The sequence below is a fragment of the Salmo salar genome, chromosome 23, assembly GCF_965601325.2.
Source record: "Salmo salar chromosome 23, fSalSal1, whole genome shotgun sequence".
NCBI lineage: Eukaryota > Metazoa > Chordata > Actinopteri > Salmoniformes > Salmonidae > Salmo > Salmo salar.
This window is the reverse complement of record NC_138313.1, coordinates 25,040,268-25,054,386: the sequence shown is the minus strand read 5'-3', so window position 1 is coordinate 25,054,386 and position 14,119 is coordinate 25,040,268. Positions and strand designations below refer to the sequence as shown.

Sequence of the window (14,119 nt, the reverse complement as noted above, 5' to 3'; positions counted from 1 at the left end):
TAGGATTTTACTGGGTGACTCACTTTTACTTGAGTTATTTTCTATTAAGGTATCTTTACTTTTACTCAAGTGTGACGATTGGGTACTTTTTCCACCACTGATACAATGTACAGAATTGTGTTAATCCATTCATGTTAATCTACTCTGGCGCCACAGACAGACACACCCACCAAGCTAATTTATGACAAAGCAAAAGTGAAGATGTCTTCACCCACAAATGATGCAGCGTCCACCCTTGGGCCATTTGAGATATCGCATGTGACTAACAAATTTCAGTTAATTACTATAGCCCCCGCCTTGGGCCGATCAGTGTAATTTTGTAAACTCCGGAACGCTATGGCAAGACGCATCATTCACCCAAGTTTCATCAAAATCGGGCCAGTGCTGTCAGATCTCGCATGTGACTAACGTACGAACAAATTGAGACAGATCCACTTTCCCCAACCAGATTCCATCATGGGGGACAAGTAATGTGTGGTTACGGTTGAGGCACCCAACAGAAGGAAGATCTGAGTCCTGACTGAACCTCCCTCGCCACAGAAACACACAGGAGACTCTCTGGGAGGCAGTGACACCGCATGTGCTGTTTTATTGGTGGAATAGTCATTTACAGTTGTTTATTAACAGTATAGATTCATTTCATAAACTTTTTTGCACAACTGTTTCAAAAATACAACCACAGATAAGTATTTTGCAATATTCTTCTGATCAATGTCCTACTGCAACCACCATACAGATGCTGTTTCAGTGTTTACTAAAAGCCACATTCTCACCATGCTCACTCATACACATAGTTAGTAATATTACCTTTATCAGTGAATCGGCATGCAGTTTGGTGTCTTGAACTGTATGAGAGAAATAGAGCGCACACACACGCACAAACTGTACATACACATAAACACACAGGTTTGTGAGAATGTTTTAGTGAAGTCTCTGATAGAAGGTCCAATGTTATCAGGCATTAAAATGAGTGGAGGTTCGCTGTGAATCAATGTCACCACACAAGAGGAATATATAGTGGAAAGGAAACAAAACACTTAAACACCCCTCTGCTTCTCACATACATGCACGCACGCCCACAAACATGGACACACACAAACAAATGCTGCTGATGGTAGTACGCCGGGAATATGGGGAAGTTGCCCCTAGACACTAATCTAATGTCAGTTTTTCCATTTCCCCCCTAGAATGGTTATGGTTTGGGGGTGATAAGCTGATCCTAAATCTGTGTCTAAGGGAAACTTAGAATGAGCCCTGCTGTTTGTCCAATCAGATCAGGAGGTCAGTGACTGAGGGCAGTAGCTCAGTCAACTCAGATTGAATGTTGGCAATCTGGGTGACAGGGTTGCCACGGAGATCAAGGCAGGTCAGCTTTGGGCAGGAAGCCAGGAGTTGAAGGTCAGATAGTTTGGATATTTCTGCATATTACGGTCAAAGAAAATTACAACATCTCTAACAGTATTATCCTGTTGGGGCTAGGGGGCAGTATTTTCACGGCCGGATGAAAAACGTACCCAATTTAAACAGGTTACTACTCTGGCCCAGAAAATAGAATATGCATATTATTAGTAGATTTGGATGGAAAACACTCTGAAGTTTCTAAAACTGTTTGAATGGTGTCTGTGAGTATAACATAACTCATATGGCAGGCAAAAAAACGGAGAAAAATTTAATCAGGAAGTGGGAGAAATTAGAAATGTAGTTTTTCTTTTGAATCCCTTGAAAAACTAGTGACATAGGATTTACATTGCACCTCCTAACTCTTCCATTGGCTGTCAACAATCTTTAGGAACTGGTTTCATCCGTCACCTGTTACCGGGCAGAAAATTGTGGCTCAGTCAATCACTGGCCAGTCTGAGGACAGGTGTCTTATGATGCGCGTGCACGTGACTTTGTTGTTTTTTATTTTTCTTCTGGGATGAATACCTATTGCCCGGTTGTAAAATTATCGCAATTTTACGTTAAAAAATACCCTAAAGGATTGATTGTAAACATCGTTTGACGTGTTTCTACAAACGGTAATGGAACTTTGAACATTTCGTCTATGGATTTGCGTCCACGCCACATGGCATTGTAAAGTGTTCTGGATGGGTCAACAAAACGGACGTATTTGGACATAAATTATGGACTTTGCAGAACAAATGAACATTTCTTGTGGAAGTGGGTGCCCATCCGAGTGCATTCCGCCGAAGATCAGCAAAGGTAAGTAAATATTTCGAACATATTTTTTGAGATTTGTCGACGTCGTGGTTGTAGGCTAACTGTATAGCTTAGCATTGAAGGCTAAGTTCTGTACTCAGAATATTGAACAATGTACTTTTTCCGTAAAGTTATTTTGAAATCTGACAAAGTGGTTGCATAAAGTAGTAGATTATCTCTAATTCTTTAAATAATTGTTATAAATTTTGTCAACGTTTATGAGTTCTTCTGTAAATTAAATGTGCCTATTCACCGGGAGTTCTGGGGAGAAAACATTTTCTGAACGTCACGCGCCAATGTAAAAATTGGGTTTTTGGATATAAATATAAAGTTGATTATACAAAAAAATGCATGTATTTTCTAACATGATGTCCTAGGAGTGTCATCTGATGAAGATTGTCAAAGGTTAGTGCTTAATTTTAGCTGTATATCTGGTTTTGTGATGGCTATCCGTGCTTGGAAAATGGCTTTTCTTTTTTTTGTTGCTAAGATGCTAAAATAATCTAATGTTTTGCTTTCACCGTAAAGCCTTTTTGGAATCGGACAATGTGATTGGATTAACTAGTAGAGTATCTTTAAAATGCCGTATAATACTTGAATTTTAATTTTGAGATTCTTTTTTGGGGGAATTTCACGCCGTGCTATCTCACTGGTTGTTGTCCAACCAATCCCGTTAACGGGATTTTATCCTCTAGAGGTTATTAAACATTAATGTATTACCACATTGAAACTGATAAAAAGAGAAAGGCAAGGATACGGTTGTTCTTCAAGGACACTTCTTGCAACTTGGGGAGATAGTACAGTCCATCCAAATTCTCAATAGTGTTGTCATCAGCCTCCAACACCTGCGAAATGGAAGGCCATATTGTTAGACAAACATCAAAATATTAAGTACAAAAACTAGAGTACAGCACATGAATAAATATTAATTTGAGCATAACATCAAATGTTTTTTAAGTACTATACCTCGAGGCACTGCAGCATGGCAAACTGAGGAGGCAGCCTAAGCAGCTGATTGCATGATAGATTGATATGAGTGACCAATAGCAGCTGGTCCAGGTGGCATAACATGGTCAGGTTCTGTTGAGGTGAGGGTGAAAGACATTAGGTGGACTTACAGCCACAAAGAAGAGAATGGGGAGTCAAACTCTGGATGGACAAGGATTGACAGATACAGGCAGGAACAGACAGCACTAACCTTGTCAGAGAGACTGAAGACCCGGACCTCAGCGTACTCCATCTTGAGAATGGTGTTCTCGATCATGAACTTACTGCACAGGTCACCGTAATACGCAGAGCGCATGGAGTCCACCTCCTGTGTGAGAAAGACAGAGCAGTGATAGAAAACACATCTATTATGTATTAGTGTACACCACTAGGTAATAGCCCTGTAAAGCACTAACTTTAAGAGTCTGGAAGTGAGAAAGGGTCTCTCGCTCGTAACCTAGAGGATCTAGTGCCCTCATAAGCAGAACGATGGTCAGCAAGCACCCTGAGAAAGTGAGAAATTACAATTGTCATACATTTTGTGATGTTTCCAATAGTGATAGATAAATAACAAACCCCAACATACACGCTACACTCAAAGTGTGTACTTACACTTGTTCTGAGGCTCCAGCTCCAGCAGTTGGTTGCAGGACTGTAGTTCAGACTGCAACACAGAGGTCTTTTCCACAGACAGCTCACTCCTACCAGAGACAAAAAAAGATGCAGAGGTATTTTTTTTCCCATTCAGTAAACAGAAAGTCTGATATACCAACCAGAGAGCCTGCAAAAGCGCTGCTATTCACACACACACACACACACACACACACACACACACACACACACACACACACACACACACACACACACACTACCTGAAGAGCTCCTGATCAGTGGCAGAATCCCTGCACCAACTCTCAGACCGACCTGTGAAAGATGGAGGCAATACTGTGAGGTGAAGCCAGAGGGCAGCAGAGAGCAAGGACTGAAGTCTTAAACATTATATACCCATCGCAGACATGTTAACACAAAAAATGACAAGAGCATGTACTCAGTCACACAGAAGGTGCATTAGCACATAAACATTATTTCACCTGTGTACAGAGCACAGTCTCTGTGAGTGTGTTTCTCAGTCCAGTGCACGGTCAGGTTGTGTTCATTAATGATGTCACTGATAGTGCCAGGAGGAAGCTCACAGATCTGACACCATGTTAAGGTCCACAATCAAATAGAGTAAGTGTGGATGCTTGTGTTTGTTAAAGTGATCGAATGTATAATGTTATATGTTGCAAATACCTGTTGAGCATTGCCCATCTCGAAGACAGGTTCAACATAGATCATTAAAAATATATATAATAATAATAACACTAGTTTTATTGTCACATTCACCGGATAGGTGCAGTGACATTTTTTATTTTACAGGGTCAGCCATAGTAGTAGTGTGTCCGTGGAGCAAATTAGGGTTAAGTGCTTTGGTCAAGGGCACAAGACAGATTTTTCACCTTGTCAGCTCAGGTATTCGAACTAGCCACCGTTTGGTTACTGGCCCAACACGCTGCAGAGATAAAGTAATTATCTATGTCTGTAAAGGTTCATTGGTTTCTTTCTCTACCTGTGTTTCAGTAACAGATATGGAGAGCTCTTATCAAAAAGAGACATGTTAAGAATGATGAAACCTACTGTAGACTACAACACAGGGATGAGAAAGGAATGAAAAAGAAAGTGAGCACTGAGCAGCACAAAGGAAAAGTGCATTACCACATGCCTAGAACAGAGTAATGTCTTTAGCCTCTGAGATGTTAAAAGTCTCCCTTATGGGGGTCTTTGAGCTGATCTGGACTGGTTCCGTTTGACATGTGTGTACAAAGCGCTTGTGAACGTTGTAGGGTCCCATACCATATAGGGCCAAAAAGCCCCATCTGTCTGCTCTCCTTTTCCACTCTCTCAGCGGAGCTGACGTGAATGTCAAGTTGCACACCCCACATTTGCATAGGGAGTGACGTGTCACATTTTCTGGCCTATTCAGACGGACAAATGTTCTCTTCCTCTGAGCAAGTGAGACAGCACATGAACGGTGACAGTCTAGCAAGTGCAGCCGTTGTGGTTTCATCTCACTGTGATATTCTCAGCTGGATTTAGAGCTCACAACATGAAAAAAACACAAAATAATTTCATAGAATTGTAGCAAAACCACTTTCTCTTGCTCAAAGACAGACTAAATCACTTTGTGCTTAAAGCTGAAGTTGTAACGATTCTGCACACGTTTGAATGGTGTCTACACTGCTCGGTGGACGTTTAGAAAAATTGTGTGATCAGTTAAATGAAATTGTGCCAATATTGTACTGTCACTAAGTATTATCATATTTATTTTAGTTATAAGAAATGTGATTGTAATATAATTTGATTGTTACTATATTTAGTAAGCATTTCAGTCATTTCAAACTCTACTGGTCCACTTTTGTTGAATAGGGAAAAAAAATCATATGAATTGTACTATGTACTTGAGCTTGTATCCTCAAAAGTGACTACATAATTATGGTTGGGTATACCTTTTGGCAGAAATCAACATTTTGCCACATCATTCACATTTTACCCATGACCATGAAGGAAAGGATACCCAGACAGGGCTGTGTCTGAAGTGAGGATGGACACTCCTCCATTCCACACGCTGGGGCTGACCATCCAACACCAGCATCAGACCACTAGATGAAGCCTGAAAGGAGAGAGTCAGGGAGGAAGAGTTGAACTGTAGAAGGAGCAGAGGACATACACGTTACAGTAAGGTGTGTACTTTGAGGGTATACGTTGGAGTACTCACGTTGACAGGTCTGGAGAAGGCCACAGCCACTCTCTCCTCCTCACGGCTGACAAACACACAGCTTATCATCTCCTCTCGCTCCGCTGAGAAAGGCAGAGAAACAGAGCTCACATACTGCTCACTGCTGGAAGATAATAAAGACAATTTATATAGAAAATACAAAATTATACACGCACCTCTGCCTAGCAACCACCTGTAGTAAAACCAGGCACTCTGGTCATTGGGGTCAGTGAAGAAGGCATTCTGTACGAGTTCATACTCTGAAAATAAAAACAAAAGGGTTTAGTAATGTATGATGATAACACAGACAACCAGCACACATCAACTCATTATTCTGCCTTGCATCCAACCCATGGTATTCCTAGTGACAGTGCCCTCTGTCTGCCTGTTTAAAGTATTACACAACTGTATTCCACTGACAATATATCTATATATGTTTGTAACTCTGCCTGGCCGTGGTGTTGTCCATACCTTTGAGCAGCTGTTCCTCACAGACGCGATGAGAGTGTGTCTGAGGGGAGGGTGGAGGGGAGGAGTGGGAGGGCTGGTGGCAGGGCGAGGGGGGGTCGGGAGACTCAGGGTGGAGTAGGGGAAGGAGGGTGCTCCGGTAGTGCCAGCTGGAGTAATTGGAGAAGTTGGAGCCGATGAGACGGTCAGTGAACTGCAGCTCCTGGTCCACAGGCACACCAGACATCTTCACCACCATCCGGCGATAGTCCCAGCAGTGAACTGAGAAAGATGAGGAGGGGAAATTGAATAAGAAAAAAAAGTATGAATGGAGAGACCGGGACGTCAAAACATATTTTGATCCTCTGCCTCATTCATTTCTATCTCTTGTCTCTATCAAGCTCACCTCTCATCCACCTCTCCACCCATCCTCCTTCAAAACTGTAGTCCCTCCCCAACTCCTCTCCTCCCTCACTATCATCCTCCTACCCTCTGACTCACAGTTGCGGTCGTCCAGACTGAGGCAGCGGTCACACAGGCCCAGTTCTCTGGCCCAGTCAGGTCTGGGCAGGCGGGCTGAAACCCAGCCTCTGTGGTGCCAGCTGCCGTACGACTTTGGGTTCACCTTCAGACACGACTCCAGAAACAACAACTCAGCCTCATACGTCTTCTGCACGTCATCCTCCTCACTGATACAGAGAAAAGGATAAGACATGTATGAGTATGATGCACTTATATAATTAACAAGTATTGGTACTTTCAAATAATTATAGCTACAAGAGACTCAGCTGTGCCACCATGGGCAAAAATGCATTATAAGAGTTGTAGTGTCCTCACCGTACAGTCTCCAGGTGCAACAGGATCTCTCTCCTGTAGTTCCAGAGAGTGGCAAAATCAGGATTGGAGGATAGCAGCTGCTGGGTCAACTGAAGGGCCTCATCATCCAACACACCCTCCATCCTCTAAAACCAGCAAGAGAAAAGGAAAAGGGAAGTGATGAAATGTGATCTTCAAAGTTACTGCACAGCTCTGTCATCCCATCCAAGCAACTGCATAATCAGGGCATTACCAGGCTTAAACCACAGCCATAGATAAACCTATTGGTTTATCTTCCGATTTTGACTGAATGTGTCTGTGTCAAACAGACCTTTGTAAAGATGGCATCTCGTGCTGCCACATAAATCTTGAGTTTCTTCTCTCTCTCTTTTCTCTTCTCTTCCTCCTGCTGGGCGGTGGACTTCAGCTTTACCCGTCCATGCTGTGAGAAAGACACACAGGAAGACACTCAATTAGCACATTGGATTGATATCCAGTAATGATTAAAAGATTACAATAAATAAATCGAACTTGAACACAGAAAAATAATCACTCTTCACTCACCATCGTGTCAGTTCAGGGAATAGGCTGTGCAAATCTAAAACCAAAGAGCAGATTGAGATGGCGAATCAAGAATTAAGTATGTGAAATCAAGAATTAAGTATGTGAACCACGGAACCGTCAGGCGCCTGCGCTTACACACTCAAAGCAATTGCGGCCTGCATCTGCGGGAACACCTCTTTAAACTACTTTTGGTCAATTTTTAAGCTAGGACAGACGGGAATAGACCAGTGCAGTAGGTACCGTAACGTTGGATGCCAACAGCCGATAAACACTACAGATGAGGCGAGGGCGACAACGGTAGACATTGTCCTTCGCCCCTGCCTGCTGAGGACGGTTGTTTTCCCGCAGTTCTGTTAACAACAGCGAGGGCAGGTGTTCGGCAGGCGGGAGCGAAGGACACTTAACGTTATGCGCTAGCTAGGTAGTACTAGGCCTCCAGTAAAAAGAAAGCTAGCTAGTAAGCTAGCAGACGGTGTCGCCTCCGCATGCTGTGTACCGGAGTTAGTGATGGGTCGTTCGCGAACGAGTCGTCTCTAAGAGCCGGCTCTTGTAGGTGAACGTTGGGATCCGGCTCGCATATCAGAAGAGCCTAAACTATTTATAAAAATACATTAAAAAATAAGATATGAATAATCAAAAGATTTAAATGAATAGATTTAACTAATTCAAAGAACGAATGGATGCTGTTTGACGAGAGAGCAACTGGGGATGCCGCACGAATGAATCCCTCAGCAGATGCCGTAATGGAGGTCCGATCCTATTTGGAGGAGCCCCTCCAAAGATCTGCAGATCCTGAGCTGGTGGAAGAACAAGGCCTCTGTCTACCCACGGCTTACTAAAGTCATGACAGGGAGACTGCAGTGGCCACATCCGTTCCCTCTGAGAGGGTCTTCTCGAAAACAGGACAAATAATTCCTGAGAGAAGAAACCGCATCAGCCCCTCGAAAGTGAGGCAGCTTGCATTTCTGAATGCAATCTCTCATAAAAGCAAAATATGGTCAGCATTGCTGTGTGCTGCTGGTTATAATATGGCCATAAAGAAGAGAGAGAAAAGAGGGACCAGTTTAATGTTTTAAGTGGGATGCTGCAGTTTTGCACATTGTTATTTATTTTTCGTTGATATGGTGCAATATTCTATTATTATGTTGTTCAGATTGTATTAGTTTTGAAATGTTACATTTACATGCACTTTGTTTATATACATTAAAAAAGTTATACTTTAAATGCACATGTGTAATAGCATCTTTCTTTTTTACATTTATTTCAATTTGTGGGATGCTGCAGTTTTGCAAATTCTTATTTATTTTTCTTTGATATGGTGCAATATTCTATTATGCTGTTCAGATTGTGTTCGTTTTGAATGGACAGATTTATATGCACTTTGTTTATATACATTAAAAAGTTATACTTTAAATGCAAATGTTTAATAGCATTATTTTTCATAACAAACCAATGCATTGTTAAATACATTGTGGTTAAGTTAGAGTATGATTTCATTTAATAATTTAATTTTAATTGTTTTAACACCAATCATAGTCAAACTATCGCAAACTGTTTGACTTGAAAAAATATAAAACATATTTTTTTAAAGAGTCGTTTGGGAGCCAAAAGAGCCGGCTCTTTTAGGTGAGCTGAGCCGATCATTTACATTTACATTTTAGTCATTTAGCAGACGCTCTTATCCAGAGCGACTTACAGTAGTGAGTGCATACATTTTATACGAGCCGGTTCACTGAAAAGAGCCAGAATGCCCATCACTAACCTGAGTAGCTAGTGGGGGCGACACCGGTAGACAGTGTCTTTCAGCCTCGCCTGTCGGGCACCGTTTTCCGGCAGTTCTGTTAACAACGGTGAGGTCAGGCGGGAGCGAAGGACACTGTCAACCGGTGTCACTCCCGCTAGCTAGTTAAGGACTCCAGAACACATCAGAGTGGTGCAAAAACTCTGATAATACTTTTAATTTTGCTTTCCATCTAAATCCAAAATTGTCACAAGCATGAAAATGTCGTGCTTGTGGGGGGTAGAGGGGAACACGGCAGTTGACGTACTGGCTAAACAAGCACTTAGAAGTGGGGATGTTGATGTCGTAGTTTCAATGAGCAAGACAGAGGCAAAAAGCCTGATAGGGACAGTGATGCAGAGATGGCAGGAGCAGTGGAATAGAGTGACTAAGGGCAGGCATTTATTTCAAGCACAGAGGAAAGTCGGGGAGGACAGGACGGCAGGAAGGGACAGAAGAGAGGAGGCTATTTACACAAGGCGTTCATGCAGAAACCAATGGGATGTTCGGGGGGGGGGGGGGGGGGGGGGGGTTTGCAGATGCAGGAATTCCCACATGCAGGAACGCCCCAAATTGCGGGCCGTAATCACACTTGCCCAAAACCGCACCAACCTTCTGATGGCAGCAAAACAACGAGTGAGGGGAATACTGAGTTGTGTCAAGTCGGCTACAGCATAATAATAATCCGTTTGCTGAATACATGAAGATCGACTCGCCAGTCGAAAGTATTTGTAAACATACATGATTAGCGCTTCGACTTGGCAATCGCCCATCAACAAAACAGGACCCCAAGCTGTCGGACGCACCGTTGAGTATACCCGCTTATTCACATGTCGATTCGATAAAAACACATGTACTAACATTAATTCCAACATAATAACACCACATATACTCACTCCAAAAGTCTACTGCTGTTGTAGCAATGTGTGGATTCGTTTACTTTGGTTTTCAGACGAAATATTGATGTGTGCCTGTGTCACCCAGTGGCAGTGAGGCGAACAACTACAATTTGAACTTCCGGCCCGTAGAAATTGACGTCACGACCAATGGAGTTTATGATATGTATGGCTCCCTCTTGTGGACGGATATACACTTTTCAGTTTCAAGTTTTACTTGTCACAAGTACAGTGAAATGTTTAACTTGCAAGCCCTACCCAACAGTGCAGGATTCAATATAAAATAGTATAACTAATACAAAATGTAGAACACGAGAAATAAGAAATAAGAGAGGAAGTTATATGGGTCAGTGCCAGTACCAAATGTACAATGTGAAGGGATACTCGAGTATTTGAGGTAGTACTGTAGGCAAGTGTTGCGAGATAACTCAATCCGTTAGAATACTGTGAGACAAGCATTTATATAAAAGACCACTCCGTAAGCCACGCCCCAGTGGGCAGAGCTAGGCATGTTGCACTTGGACACGTTTTAATACAAAAAGCATCTACTTTTACAATGTGTCTTCCACATGGCAGGATTAGACAGATGGGTATACAGATAAGATTTACTAAGGTCCCAGCCCATATGGGGGTGGAGGGGAACAAGGCAGTTGATGTACTGGCTAAACAAGCACATAGAAGTGGGGATGTTGATGTCGTAGTTTCAATGGGCAAGACAGAGGCAAAAAGCCTGATATGGACAGTGATGGTGCAGAGATGGCAGGAGCAGTGGAATAGAGTGACCAAGGGCAGGCATTTATTTCTAGTAAAGAGGAAAGTTGCGGAGGGGAGGAAGGCAGGAAGGGACAGAAGAGAGGAGGCTATTTTTACAAGATTAAGGGTGGGACACAGCCAGTTGAATAAGTCCTTAAATGTGATAGGAAATCATCCAACGTCATTGGATATAGTCTCAAATATTTTGTTATCTTTTTTAAGAGTAACGGGAGCTGGCAGGTAGGATTTCATTTCTCGCCGTCTCTGGCCCACACTCCAGTACAGTAGGTGGCGGTAATGCACCATAACGTTGGATGCCAATGCCGATAAACCCCACTGAAGAAGAAGAATGGGTCTTCCAGGGCAGAAGAGTCGAGCTGCGTGGTTGTTCGCATGAGGTTCCTTGATTGGTGAAGCGTGTAGAGTTTATCCATAGTTCGGGGAATGGAAAATGGCGGAGAGTAGTGCGGACGAAATTGAGGAAAAGTTGGTGAAGCAACAGCTGTGCTGGAATGCGAACAAAGTGTCAGTTCTGATGTCATGGAGCGGGAGGACGAGGGTCAAGGACCGGAATGGCCGGTAGTGGAAAGACATAGGAAGAAGAGAGATCATGATACAGAAAGCAGTGGAGCGTCTAGTAAAGAAAGCATAAAGAGGACCAAGGTAAGAAGCAATAGTAGGGATGTGTTGGAGTGGAAAATGGTGATAGTGTTTGATGAGACCAAAGGGTCTCACTTACACACTATCAGACTTACTAATGCCATAGGTAGGTGAAGTGAAATGAGCTCGGGTTCATTGGAAATGGTAGATTGTTAATATTGTGTGGTAGCCAGGCTCAGCTAGAGAAGATTTTGAAAATGGGAAGAATTTTAAAAGCCATGTCCTTGGTGCTTATGCTAGATTGAGGGGAGTCATCACTGGGGTCCCAATATCCATGCTAGCTGGACTAACAACAGATGTAAAATTACTGATGCTAGCATTGGATGTGCTCGTGGAAGCAGAACAACCTGTGTCGTGGACAGGTGCAGGTGTAGTACTGCTGGTAGTAGCAGTACTACCAGTAGAGCTGGTATGTGTCTCTATGGACGCGGGCCTTACTTTGTTTTAACCATTTGTCAATTTTCGAGCAAACGAAATGAGCAGCAGTTACGTTTGGCTACATATTGACCGTTAGTGGAATTCCAGCGAGAGAGTAACGGTTAATGTGATTGGATGTTAATTATTTCACTAGGCTACCTGTGTTTGACATTGTGTTGTTATTTCGCTGAACACTAGATGGTTTAATTTTTATTTTTGGCAGGGAACCGAGGCTACTCAGGCAAGAGGAAAAACACACCCAAATGTATAGCCCCATTTTGAAAATGTTTGAAATTGGAAAATCTTTGAAAATGTGAAAAAAAACTACATAAAAAAAAAAAAATGTGAATCACATTTTTATTTGGTGTACCCCGAAGGCATTGAGCGTACCCCCAGTTTGGGAATACCTGGGATAGATGGTGAGTTGGCTCATCTGAACTCTAGACCCAAACTGCTACAGACCTATATCTATCCTACCCTGTCTTTCTAAGGTCTTCGAAAGCCAAGTTAACAAACAGATTACCGACCATTTCGAATCCCACAGTACCTTCTCCGCTATGCAATCTGGTTTCAGAGCTGGTCATGGGTGCACCTCAGCCACACTCAAGGTCCTAAACGACATCATAACCACCATCAATAAGAGACATTACTGTGCAGCCGTATTCATTGACCTGGCCAAGGCTTTCGACTCTGTCAATCACCACATTCTTATTGGCAGACTCGACAGCCTTGGTTTCTCAAATGATTGCCTCGCCTGGTTAACCAACTACTTCTCTGATAGAGTTCAGTGTGTCAAATCGGAGGACCTGTTGTCCGGACCTCTGGCAGTCTCTATGGGGGTGCCACAGGGTTCAATTCTCAGGGCGACTCTCTTCTCTGTATACATCAATGATGTTGCTCTTGCTGCTGGTGATTCTCTGATCCACCTCTACGCAGACGACACCATTCTGTATACTTCTGGCCCCTCTTTGGACACTGTGTTAACTAACCTCCAGAAGAGCTTCAATGCCATACAACTCTCCTTCCGTGGCCTCCAACTGCTCTTAAACTCAAGTAAAACTAAATGCATGCTGTTCAATCGATCACTGCCCGCACCTGCTCGCCCGTCCAGCATCACTACTCTGGACGGCTCTGACTTAGAATTCGTGGACAACTACAAATACCTAGGTGTCTGGTTAGACTGTAAACTCTCCTTCCAGACTCACATTAAGCATCTCCAATCCAAAATTAAATCTAGAATCGGCTTCCTATATCGCAACAAAGCATCCTTCACTCATGCTGCCAAACATACCCTCGTAAAACTGACCATCCTACCGATCCTCGACTTCGGTGATGTCATCTATAAAATAGCCTCCAACACTCTACTCAACAAACTGGATGCAGTCTATCACAGTGCCATCTGTTTTGTCACCAAAGCCCCATACACTACCCATCATTGCGACCTGTACGCTCTCATTGGTTGGCCCTCACTTCATACTCGTCGCCAAACCCACTGGCTACAGGTTATCTACAAGTCTCTGCTATGTAAAGCCCCCCCTTATCTCAGCTCACTGGTCACCATAGCAGCACCCACTCGTAGCACACGCTTCAGCAGGTATATATCACTGGTCACCCCCAAAGTCAATTCCTCCTTTGGTCATCTTTCCTTCCAGTTCTCTGCTGCCAATGACTGGAACGAACTGCAAAAAATCTCTGAAGCTGGAGACTGATATCTCCCTCACTAGCTTTAAGCACCAGCAGTCAGAGCAGCTCACAGATCACTGCACCTGTACATAGCCCACCTGT

At 43.1% G+C, this 14,119-nt stretch overlaps 1 protein-coding gene across 2 annotated transcripts; it reads right to left on the bottom strand.

Moving 5' to 3' along the window:
- Positions 1–559: 559 nt before the first annotated feature.
- On the bottom strand, positions 560–10,605 carry rabggta (Rab geranylgeranyltransferase subunit alpha). 2 transcript variants are annotated; one of them, NM_001141798.1, is given in 17 exon segments: positions 560–1,418; positions 2,957–3,044; positions 3,166–3,279; positions 3,398–3,514; positions 3,603–3,691; positions 3,799–3,887; positions 4,059–4,110; positions 4,278–4,383; positions 5,801–5,896; positions 6,002–6,084; positions 6,178–6,261; positions 6,473–6,730; positions 6,950–7,137; positions 7,286–7,410; positions 7,596–7,706; positions 7,829–7,862; positions 10,505–10,605. In NM_001141798.1, coding segments are annotated over 16 exon segments (1,752 nt in total). In that variant the 5' UTR covers positions 7,832–7,862; positions 10,505–10,605; the 3' UTR covers positions 560–1,269.
- Positions 10,606–14,119: the final 3,514 nt, after the last annotated feature.